A 12,483-nucleotide genomic window follows, 5' to 3' on the forward strand; every position below is an offset into this window, starting at 1 on the left:
GGTGTGTTCAACCTATGCAATTTCACAGAGCTGTATAATTATAATCTTCTTATATGGTATACATCAGAAGTTAGGGGGAAAATTGTCTGGGACTTCATTTTTCCTTTCTGTCTTCTTCAAATGGTTGGCCCTGTTTGTAGGCTTCTACCTTCATGGTTATAAAGTTGTGGCTAGATTGCACACAAACTTCTTCATAAAGATGCATCCAAAGGTAGGAAGTTGGCCATTTTTCCTTATCATTCTCCTTTTAGGAAGGAGGGCAACCTTTTCCAGAAACCCCCCCCCCAGGTCATTTCTCCTCAGATCCCATCAATGGAGATTGGTCCTAAGGCCACAGTCTAGGAGCATGGGAAGCTGGAATGACACCTTCTGGTATGTCCAGCCCCTACCAGAGGCTGGAAGGAGAAGAAAGCATGAAAAAATAATTATTAGAGGGGTAACCGATAGCGTCTACCCCGTATAATGAGTCATACATGTTGCTGAACCAGTTGATCACTGGCCAGATCCAGAGAGACAGAGCTCCTTTCTGATAGGAAGGGCAGGGCCAGGTGCGAAGAGGATCCTAGGTTATCAGAGAGCCACGTCCAGAGGGTACCAGCAGGGAGAACTGGACTTGGAATCCCGTCTCTAGCCCTGACTCGACTCTAACCAGTTGTGTTACGATGGGCAACTTACTTCACCTTTGGGCCTGTTTCTACATCGGTATCATGAGGAGCCTGGGCCACATCCAAAGGCAGCACATCCTCGCGTGGAACTTGGGTTACTTCGAGGTTCTTCCAAGAAGACACTGAAATGCTTTTGTTGCTGACATCAGGTAGTGTTGCCCAAGTGTAATTATTAAAGGCTTTCCCTTTCGGTGCTTTTGAGGTTGGTTTGCTTGCTTTTGTAAGCATTTTTTTTTTTTTTTTTTTGTCTTTTCTGGGCTGCACCCATGGCACATGGAGGGTCCCAGGCTAGGGGTCGAATTGGAGCTGTAGCTTCCAGCCTACACCAGAGCCACAGCAATGCCAGATCCAAGCCACGTCTGTGACCTACACCTCAGCTCACGGCAATGCCAGATCCTCAACCCACTGAGCGAGGCCAGGGATCAAACCCACAGCCTCATGGTTCCTAGTCAGATTTGTTAACCACTGCGCCACGACAGGAACTCCTATAAGCACTTTTTGGAAGCACCATTCTCATAACAATTCTCCATCCTTCTGACATCCTGTGCTCCCCCCCCCTCTCTCTTCCTCTCCCCCCTTTCTCCCCCTCTCCCTGCTAGACCTAAACAGGGAGTAATCCCTCTCCACTTCCCTTCAGCCACACTACGTAAGTACTAAGTAGATGCCAAGAACACACTCAGATGGCTTTTTATATATATAACCAATACTTTCCTAGAACTAAACAGACATACCTGCCTGAGAATAACTTAACAATAACTGACTTTACTAGTTATACAAGCACCACAATTAATAATGATGTGACGTTAGTTCAACTACCTGTGCATCTTTATTCAGTGATATGTAAAAATTCTGCAGTCTGAGTTTACCAGTTCAGTGTTCAATCCATTTTATTTTCAGTCAACAAATATGTATTGAGCAACTACTGTGTACTAGACACTCTACCGGATTCTACGTATACAAATATGAATAAGACAGTCCACACCCTCAAAGAGCTTTAAGTCAGTGTGAGAAACAGGTGATTTCAATATAATGAGAGGAAAGAAATGATTCTAAATCTGTACGGATGGACACACAATGCATAAAGATTTAATTTACATGGCAATAGCAGCACGACATGACAAAGGAGAGGAGAGGGGAGGAAGCTATATAGAAGCAAAGCTTTGTGTCCTGTTAAAATAAAATGGACATTCATTTGAACGACACTGTTATACATTAAGAGGTTAATTGCAATCACCAGGGAAATCGCTAAGAAAATAACTCAAGATATAGATAATAAAAGAAACCAGGGAATTAAAATGATGTACTAGAAAATACTGATTTCACACAAAAGAAGGCATTAATGGAGGAAGAAAGGAAGAAAAGGTTGTAACAGAGAGAGATAACAAATAGCAAATAACAAACAAATCCTACCTTATCTGTAGTTACATTAATTGGATTAAACATTCCAATTAAAAGACAGATAATTGCTGTACAGCAGAAACTGGCACAACAGGGTATATGACCAACACTTTGATAAAAAAAAAAGTTTTAAAGCAGATCCTGGTAGAATGGATTAAAAAAAAACATAATCCAACTATATCATAGGTGCAAAAGATATACTTTAGGGGAGTTCCCGTCGTGGTGCAGTGGTTAACGAATCCGACTAGGAACTGTGAGGTTGTGGGTTCGATCCCTGGCCTTGTTCAGTGGGTTAAGGATCCGGCATTGCCGTGAGCTGTGGTGTAGGTCGCAGGTGCAGCTCGGATCCTGTGTTGCTGTGGCTCTGGCGTAGGCCGGTGGCTACAGCTCAGATTAGACCCCTAGCCTGGGAACCTCCATATGCTGTGGGAGCAGCCCTAGAAAAGACAAAAAGACAAAAAAAAAAAAAAAAGATATACTTTAGGTTGAAAGGAAAAAAATGAAAAAAGATATTCCATGCAAAGTGTAACCAAAAAGAGTTTGGATGGCTTTACTAATATCAGACAAAACAGGCTTTTAAAAAATTGTGCTAGAGACAAAAAAATGAAATTTTATAATGATAAAGGGTCAGTCTATCCAAAAGTCATAACTGTTATAAACACATAGGCACCTAACAATGGTGCTGCAAAATACATGAAGCAAAAACTGACAGAAGTGAAGGGAAAAGAGACAATTCAACGATAACAGTTGGTGACTTTAATACACTCCCACTTTCAGTAATGGATAGAACACATATGCAGAATATCAACAAGGAAATAGAAGACTTAAACAACGCTATAAACCAGCTAGACTTAGAGACCTATAGAACATGCCACTGACACAAACAAAATATGCAGTCTTCTCAGGTATAATAGCATTCCAGGATCGCTCATGTGTTAGCCTCTAACACAGGCCTCAATAGATTTTACAAGACTAAAGTCATACAAAGTAGGTTTTATAACCATGATGGAATGACATTAGAAATCAATAACAGAAGGAAATTAAGGGAATTTGCAAATATGTGGAAATTAAACCACCAATTCCTAAACAACCAGTGGATCAAAGAATTAACCACAAGGGATATTAGAAAATGAAAACAAAGCATAAGGTACCAAAACTTGTAGGGTGTATTTAAAGTATAGAGGGAAATTTATAGCACATGTTCATATTTTAAAGATCTCAGAGTTCCCATGCTGATGGCTCAGCAGGTTAAGGAGCCAGCACGGTCACTGGCGTGACTCAGGTCACTGCTGTGGTACAGGTTCGATCCCTGGCTGGGAACTTCCATGCCATGAATGTGGCCAAAAAAAAAAGACAAAAAAGAAAAAGATCTCACATCACTATAAGGTAGAAGGATGTGCCGAGACCTAGGGGAGCTGAGAGATGGGATACGTAGCTTTTCCATAAAGATAACATTTTAAAGGATGAGTAAGGCTGGAGGAAGGTGGGAAGGGAATTCCAGACGGAGAACAATTTGAACACATAGGCACAAACTAGCATGGGGTACGCAGGAGAGCTTCTCACCGTTCACTATTTTCAGAATGTAAAGTGTGTGGCAGAGAAAGCCATAAGGGCAGGTGGGTCCCAGCCCTGGGAGGTTTTGTATGCTCTGCTGAGAACCTTGGGCTCTATTCTTTGGGTCACTAAAGGGTGATAAGCAGGTGTATCATGGGGTTTAGATTTCCCTTTGGAAAGATCATTCCAGGTACAGTTTTCTATATACATGTTCTAGAATGGATTGCAAGGGATGGAAGTGGAAAGGCTGGAGACAGCGAAGCCAGAAGAGGGATCATTGCCATAATCCAGGGGGCAGAAAAGGGAGCCTGAATGGGAGCAGTGTTGGAGGCTGGAGGGAAGGAGCTGGACTCAAGGAGCCTTTAGGAACCAGGGTGGGCAGAACTTGGTACTGACTGGAGGTGGGAAGAGGACCATGCATCTAGGGTTTGGGTGAGCGGTCACCATAGTGAATAAACACCAGAAAACCACAAGAGAAACGGGTCAGAGGCTGTCTTGGTCATTGTCTTAAACTGTTCCCCCCCCCCTTTTTCTTGTGCATTGCCATGAAGGAAATGCTATCCCCGTCTTGGCATCTCTGCCAGGGATTTGCTAACCTCTTTGAAAACACCTGCACACAGCCCTGATGGGCCCCCTGAAACTGCCTTCCCTGAGGGGCCCCTTTGCCAGGGTGTCTTGCTTCCCTGTTTCTCCCACATGGTCCCTCAAGACACACCAGGCTTGGCAGTGAGCTCTTGGCTCCTTTCTCCCTTGGCTCATGGGATCTTTTCCTCCATTGTCCTGGGCCACCCCTCTGTTCCCAGAACAGGACAGGGTCACAAACTGCAGGCACCTGATTTCCCTCATCCACATGTTTTATTCAGCCTGCCCTGGATATTATAGATCTATATATTCTTAAATGTAAAGACGTTTGAAGGAAGGACTCAGATTCTCACATGTTCCCTTGAAACCTCTGGTGGTTTCACCCTTGGTCTGCCCTTCTCATTTCCCTTCCTGCTCAGCAACCTCAGGCTTCTGAATGTTTAGGCTCCACTAGAAGAGGAGAGGCAGCAGGTCTGGTCCATCAGGGGACAGAATCTTGACAGAATAGGTCATTGGCTTTCCTGTCCCATCTCTCTCACCCTTAGGACAGGGGTTTGTAAAGAAATGAGTGGTTTCCTGTAGAATGCCTTCCGAAAGAATAAAAATCTATTATCTATCGTGTTAGACCGAATCGTATGGTATCATCGATACTAAGCTAGTTTTGGCCCCCAAGGATGGCAATTTCTCAGGGTTCAACTTGTTAACATGATCCTGGCTCAGTCCCTAGTAGAACAGTGGTTCTCAGCCTGGGTTGCAAATGGGGACACGTGAGCTTTTTAAAAATACCCTTGCTAGGACCTCCCCCTAAGACAATTGCACTCAAATCTTTGAGGCTGGGGACGGGCACAAGGATATTTTTAAAGCTCTTGTGCAGCCAGATTAAGGACCACAGCTTTAATACATCCCCGGGTCAGTCATAAGAGAGGCTCAAAGAGTCTTCAGCTTAACTCCTTAGCACATTACCTGTGGGTGATGGGAGCTGAGTTTGAGGAGCCCAGAGCTTCCATGTGGCTGCAGTTACCTCATGCAGTAATAAATGCAATTACTTCATGCACTAAATTGAGTTAATAAAAAAGAAAGAGCTTCCATCACGGCAAGAAAAAAAAAAGGGTACAAAATACCTATGTACGTATGGTACCATTCTAAACAGATTACAAAATGACTGCCTTGTGGGAATCAGCAATCTGGAATCTGCAGTATTATCTCTGCCAAACCTAGTGAAGAGCCCTCTGACAATAGAGAAAGGCACAACAAACTGGAAAATGTTCAAAGACGTAGCCATGGATGGGCACTCGAGAGCATATACCACAACAAAGCATGCATTTTGGCCTGGCTAATTAAATGACTTCAGCCATCTATAGGGCAGTTAAATGATACACACTTTGTGAGCTGTTAACTCCTTTGCATCCTTAGTAATTCCAGGAGTTTCGCTTTCCCCTTGATGTCTTCTTTTTTCTGCTTTTAATGAGCAGATTAAAAAAAAAAACTAAATAAATACAAAAAGAGAAAATAGCACATATTACTTTGGGGGTGATGAAAATGCTCTAAAATTAGATTATGGTGATGGTTGCTCAATTCTGTAAATGTAATAAAAAACCATTGAGTTGTGGACCTTAAAATGTGAGTTTTATGGTATATAAGCTATAGCTCAATAAAGCTGCTCTTTTAAAAACCAAAGCATCATACTAGGGTAAAAAAAAATAATAATAACTGAAAGATTTCCACCACTTGGAGCAGATGCATTCTGAATCTCTTGGCAGAGAAGCTGGGTGCTGGGGGGGCGGTGGCAGTGAGTGTGTGTGTGTGTGAGAGAGAGAGAGAGAGATGCTGTCCCTGAGACTTAAATGGCATTGACAGAGGTACCAGCGGGAAGGGTTAAGTGGGCAAACCCCGGTGCCATAAGCAAGAGTAGGCTAGGAGTGGCTCCACCAAGCCCGGGGCAAAAATGAGAGAAAGGAGTTTGCCCAGTTGGGAAAGAGATGCAGAAGCAGTGTCCACGGAGAGCCCCATGCAGGGAAAAAACCTGCCCCAGAGCCAGCAGGGAACGGAGGGCCGCTTGTGCTCCTTTACACACTAATCCTCCCACCAGCCCTTCCCAGGCTCCTAGCACCTTGGACCAGCACGAGCTCCCCTGCAGGGTCCCTTCAACTTTCTTGATGTGGAATTGCCCAGGAAAACACGCACAGTTAGAAAGGTCAGGAGAAGTTTCCTGAGCAAAGGGCCTCTGAAAAAGATGTAACAGTTATGCAGGTGGGGGTCCCACAGGAAGGGCACTGCCCTTGGCTGGAGGGGAAAAGCCAAATCCCTGCTCTGATTTCAACTCAGTGCACTTCAACTCATCAGGGACGGGGCCCGCGTACCCTAACTGAGGCAGGACACAGGTGGACACAACGATGAAATAAAGTCCATCTGTGTCTTTAAAAGCCCTGCAGTTTAGGAGTTCCTGTGGTGCTCAGTGGTTGACGAATCCGACTAGGAACCATGAGGTTGCGGGTTCGATCCCTGCCCTTGCTCAGTGGGTTAAGGATCTGGCGTTGCCATGAGCTCTGGTGTAGGTTGCAGATGCAGCTCGGATTCCGGGTTGCTGTGGCTCTGGCGTAGGCCGGTGGCTACAGCTCCAATTAGACCCCTAGTCTGGGGAACCTCCATGTGCCGCGGGAGCAGCCCTAGAAATGGCAAAAAGGAAAAGGAAAAAAAAAAAGTTTAGGGACAGGGAAGAGAGAGGCAAAGGGGGAGATTAGACCTGACACCTAGAACCACAAGCTATCCCAGGAGTTGGGAAAGAAGCATCATAGAAGCCTTGGCAAAGTGCGCAGACCGAATCAGTGTGGCCTCTGGCCGTCCTATGTCTCAATACAAGACTGTGCACTTCTCAAGGGTGAGGACCAGGCCTTCTTCGTCTTTGTGGGGCCCGAGGTCTAGCTCAGTGTGTGGCACTTGGTAGATACTCGTTGAAGGAAGGAGGGAGGGAGAAAGGGAAAAGGGAGGCTAGGAGGGGAAAAGGAACGAACAATTCTCCCACAGTGAATCATTTTCTGAGGATGTTTGTCTTTAAATTCATATAACACCGCCTAACTTCATACTTTCTGTCTTTCTCCCTCTTTTTTTTTTTTTTTATGCTTTTTAGAACCGCACATGCAGCATATGGAAGTTCCCAGCTGGGAATCAAAATGGAGCTGCCAGCCTACACCACAGCCACAGCAACACAGCAACACCGGATCCTTCACCCACCGAGCGAGGCCAGGGATCGAACCTGCATCCTCGTGGATATTAGTCAGGTTCCTTACTGCTGAGCCACAACGGGAACACCTACTCTCCTTCTCTTTAGCCACCTGTACTTTGCTCACCTCGGTCCTCCCTTCCACACTATCTTCCTGGACCTTGATTCTTTCAGTGATCACATAGTCTATGCTGCATAATTTAAGTTCCCCATAGTCCTTGCACCTCTTTCCTATGTGCTAGGCATGTAAGCTCTTTGAAGGCAGAGTCCCCTTCTTAAATCATTGCATCTCCCACGGTACCTAGAGTATATTGACTGTTGATTGGTTGAGAAATAAGGCCCCTCACAGGAGGAGGGCACAGAAACTCATACAGTGGAGTGACAGGCACGGTGCTAGGGCTGTGCAAACACATGCAAACAGCCTGCATAACGTGGTCTAGCGGAAAGAAAACGGGGGGGGGGGGCAGCGCACTTTTGCTCTCTGAAAGCCGTGGACACAGAGGCCCCAAACCCATGACTCTCCGAGAACAAAAAGAGAAACTGTGTCTGTTCTCAGCACGTGGGATTGATGGAAGGACTCGAAGGATGTGAAATTAAGTACTGCAGTGGGTTGCCTAGAGAGGCCGGGAACCCCTCTCTCTGAATATCTGTAAAGATGGGGGCAGGGCGCATCACCATGAAACTACAGCTGCAGGATGCACTGACCTGCCTTCTCCTGAGCAGTGCATTAGACAGCCCTCGCTCACTGCCTTTATCAGAGTTACAGGTAAGAAAGGAGAGTCCTTTGGGGGTAAGATGTCTTAGAGGAAATGTTGATTTGCCCCCCACCCCACTCCACCCTTTTTTTTTTTTTTTTTTTTGGCCACACTCACACATATGGAAATTCCCAGGCCAGGGACTGAATCCGAGCCATAGCTGCAACCTACACCACAGCTGTGGCAATGCTGGATCCTTAACCCACCGTGCCAGGCCAGGGCTTAAACCCACACTGCCAAAGAGACAATGCTGGGTCTTTAACCTGCTGCACCACAGCAGGAACTCCTCATTTGCCCTTTGCTTTCTGATCTCCCGGGGTAATGAGCAAGGTTCAGGAGGATTAGCAACTGCAGGCAGACCAATGTTCCTGTGTAGAGACATAAGGTAGACTCTCATTATCATCCAGCTCATTTCCCCACGAATTGCGTGTTCCATGATCAGATAACAACCTCTAAGCATTTTCAAATACATCCAGTAAAAGGCTGATACAACTCCTTCTGACCATATACTCCTTGCAGTGATGTAATGTCTTCTGCAAAGGGGCTGCGGCAGTTATCAAGCCCAATTATTTCTCTAGGATCTCCTGAGAGTAAGTGCTCAATAACACACATGAATAATAACTAACACTAAAATAATTTGTGAGTACTTTCCCCACACATTTCCTAATTTAAGGAGGAGTTCTTTCCACTATGCTTTGCTTCTCAAATGAAGTATGGAGCCTGAAAAAAGTTTCAGCCCAGTCTCTCCCACCACACATCTCATCACATGGATCACTGTGCATTATAACATTTCAGGGACGGGTACACTGGGTCCCCGCTTAGCATATGATGAATAAATGAATGGATATGCTATATAGCGGATGGACTGTATGGAGTCAGTGGAAAGCAGACACTTTAAGGGAAAGGAGAATCTTATATTCAAATGATTTATAGGGAGTCTACTGAGTGTCAGGCATTGGAGACCCAGACACGATCGCCCTGCCCTCATGGGGCTTAGAGTCCATTGCAAGAGATAGACGTTAAGAAACTATTACAGCAAACGAGTCACATTTTTGTTAAATGCTACAAAAGGTAGCAGGGAGCTTTGCTCTCGGATCCGAAGGAAGAGCGATTTGCACACGCAGAAGTGGAGGCAAATGAAAAGGGTAAAAGGAGTAGGGAAATTGCTTCTCACAAATAGAACTTAACCTAAGGGACAACTACTTCCAGTCCCGCATCCTGGCTGCCTACCCGAATCGAAAAAGCAAAGGCTAGAGAGAAGTGAGAGGCCAGTTTATGTAAGCGGGGTGGGGCGGCAGGGAGAAGCCGGAGAGGCGTGTACTGGCGTGGAGAGAGTTAAGCGGGGCCAGCCAGGGACGCCACGGGTTAAAGGGGGGCGGTCCGAAGCGTGTCCGGTAGGCCCGCCCACCGAGGGTGGGGGTGGGGCCTCGCGGAAGGAGCCCTTGGATTGGCCGCGGGGAAGGCGTTACGCTAGGACGGTACCAACAGTCGCGAGCCGCGGAGGCGGGGGGTGGGTGTGGGACCGCCGGCTCCGCGCGGGGAGAGGTGGCCAGGGAATGGCCGGGCTGGGGGTAGGCGGGAGCCGCAGTGGCGGCGGCTGGGGGCGGTGAGCGCGGCGTGGGGCTGCCCCTCCCCGGAGGCGGCGGGGGCGGCCGAGGCCGCGCCGCACCGCACCGCGAGGGTGGCCATGGAGCGAGCCTAGGGCCCGGCAGGTGAGCAGTGTGGGAGCGGGGGAGGGCGCGCGACCCCAGTCCCCGGCGCGGCGCGGCGCGGCGGGCGGGAAAGTGCGGGCCGGCCCCCGGGCGGGGCGCGGTGCGTGCCGCGCGCCGGGCGGGGGCTGCCTGGGGCGGGGCGCCTCCCTGAGGGGCTGGGCGCCGGTGCCCTGAGAGGTCCCGGAGCGGCCGCTGCCTCGGAGACTGGCCCGGGCCGCGCACGGTGCCTCGCTGGCCCCGAGCGGGCTCATGCGGGGCCGTCGCGGCCGAAGTGACTCGGTCGAGGCCGCCGTCTCTTCGGCCCGCCGGAGGCGCGGGCCTTACCTGGGGGCGCCTCGTGCTGCCCAGGGTCTGTTTAATGACCCACCCTTGCGCCCCGACTCGGTCCCCAGAGGTGACTGGCCCACGGTGCCGCCCTCGTGTCCCGCCGAGTGCCCGCTGCAGCAGCGCAGAGGGGATCGCGGGCCCACCTCGTGGCCGAAAAGCGCGAGTGACCTCCAGGCCGGAGGCGGGAGGCGGGGTAACGGTGCCTAGGGGTCCGGGTCTCCTCGGGGTCGCGTATCCCGTGCTCGCAGTCCGGCACAACTTAAGGAAACGATACGGCCGTCCGAAGTGGGTTGCGCTTGAGATTTCATTTCCGGGTTCGCTGGCCCGGCGATTGAAAGCGAACCGAAACGTTGCCATCAACGATGAGCGTGAGGCAGTTGTCAAGTTGCGTCCTTGATTGTGGAAACTGATAAAGAGTTTCATTCTCATCAGGTTTCTGTTACCTACAAGTCAACCGGTAGGAAGAGAAAGGGTAGAAGGACGTTGGAGGGAAAGTGAAGGGGACAAGGCATGATTGGTCGTTAGGGAATTGTTAGTCCTTTAAATGACCATAGTATCATTTATAGGGCTAGTTTATAATCAGGGAAATGAGACGCTTGGTACAGCGAGTTGAATCTGGGGTCAAGTATCAAATCATCACCAGCCACTTTCCCTCTGCAGGTGTGATTTCGCACTTTGAAAAGAACAAAAATGTGGGATCTTTTCGTTTTTAAATTGTAGGACTTTATAACTGTAAACTGTGACTGTGATTACTGTTTGCTAAGTATTCGTGTTCTCCTTGTGTTGTAAAATGCATACCTTTCATTGGGATCGATTATTTTAAATTGGTCCAGAGACCTTAGGGTGCTTATGTATTACAGGGCTTAAGTTTATATAGGAGCTTTGAACTAAGCCTCAGAGTGCTTTCACATATACTGTTATTTATCATCAAGACATATCCCTGAGAGGAGTTCCCATCGTGGCTCAACAGAAACGAACCCAACTAGTATCCATGAAGATGAGGGTTCAATCCCAGGCCCCGCTCAGTGGGTTAAGGATCAGGCGTTCCCCAGGCTCCAGTGTAGGTCACAGATGCAGCTGGGAACCTGCCTTGCTGTGGCTGCGGTGTGGGCTGGAAGCCACAGCTCTGATTCAGTCCTTAGCCTGGTAACTTCCATGTGCTGCAAGTGCAGACCCCCAAAAAAACTAAAAAAGAAGACATGTCTCTGAGAAACAGATATTAAAAATGCTAAATTATTTGCCTAGACTTAGAGTCAGTCTAAGGTGGATTTAAAATTAACCTGTAGTTCCCTGGTGGCCTAGCCTTTTAAGGATCTGGCATTGTCACTGCTGTGGCTCCACTCACTGCTGTGGCACAGGTTCAATCCCTGGTCCAGGAACCTCTGCATATCATGGATGTGGCCAGAAAGAAAATAATGTTTTGTGTTAAATTAATAACTTCTGAAATTTGTGAAGATGTTGAACTTTGGCCTTTAGAACCAGATAGTAGCATCAATCAACAAGAAGTCCTTTCCCCTTTGAAAGTGCTTGTCAAAAGAGAATAAAGAAACACAAGCAAGCAATTCAGACTCTCACCTTCACTTACAGTAAAGCGCAGTGATAAAAATGAATGGAGGTAAAAGACGATCAGGAAATGTTAGAGCTCACAGCATTTCTTCAATACGATGGGTATAATGTGACAGCGATTTGTTCTGTTTGTTTCTCTGGCACTAGTAGGAAAATAGCTATGATTTGGTTAAGGAAAGAAAATTGGAGAACACATGCCCTGAGTGCTTTGAAATAGGGAAAGTAATTTCTGTCATCTAATCCTTTATGGCATGGAGTTATCTTACATTGAGTTGATAATTCCTTGACCTTTAGTCCATTCTCTTGATGTCCATCTGTAGACTTCAACTCTTTCACGCCGCGTTAAAGCATCTGCTTTTTATCTTTTCTGAATTTTGAGTTTCTAAGTGAAACTTCCCTTCTCCTTTACTTGCAGGGCAGGCTTCAGCTTCCTTCACTTTGTGTGACCATCATTTCAATGGTACAGACCCTGAAGCCAGATACTTCAGCTCTTGAATTGATAACTTTTAAAAATAGCAACCTCAGTGGTTGCCTCTTGGTGATTGCTCTCGTCCTAGAATAGAAGCAGTAGGCTGCTCTTTGTATTCTATGGCCCTCTTTGCAAACAGTAAAAGGAAGACTTTCTTCTGAAGCTGAGGTCCACTCTGGGACTAAGTGGCAGGTGGTTTTGGGGTGGGGAGCACAAGTGGAATGAAGCACAACAG

The 12,483-nt window shown here is 47.4% G+C and overlaps 2 protein-coding genes across 5 annotated transcripts in view; one reads left to right on the top strand and one right to left on the bottom strand.

Annotated features, from left to right (window-relative positions):
- On the bottom strand, window positions 9,425-10,570 carry LOC110255567 (proline-rich protein HaeIII subfamily 1-like). Its single transcript, XM_021063968.1, has one exon. It carries the CDS (start codon window positions 10,568-10,570, stop codon window positions 9,425-9,427), a length of 1,146 nt encoding a protein of 381 aa, XP_020919627.1.
- FAM20B (FAM20B, glycosaminoglycan xylosylkinase) overlaps window positions 9,661-12,483 on the top strand; it is a 45,262-nt gene continuing 42,439 nt past the window's right edge. For 2 of the 4 annotated variants that reach the window (XM_003130339.5, XM_013979902.2), the window contains exon 1: window positions 10,014-10,670. The gene's annotated coding sequence lies outside the window, so the exon portion shown is untranslated. Of the gene's footprint in view, window positions 9,887-10,013; window positions 10,671-12,483 lie in introns of those variants that run through there. The other 2 variants (XM_021063731.1, XM_021063734.1) reach the window with 2 other exon arrangements.

The sequence above is a fragment of the Sus scrofa genome, chromosome 9, assembly GCF_000003025.6.
Source record: "Sus scrofa isolate TJ Tabasco breed Duroc chromosome 9, Sscrofa11.1, whole genome shotgun sequence".
NCBI classification, from domain to species: Eukaryota; Metazoa; Chordata; class Mammalia; order Artiodactyla; family Suidae; genus Sus; species Sus scrofa.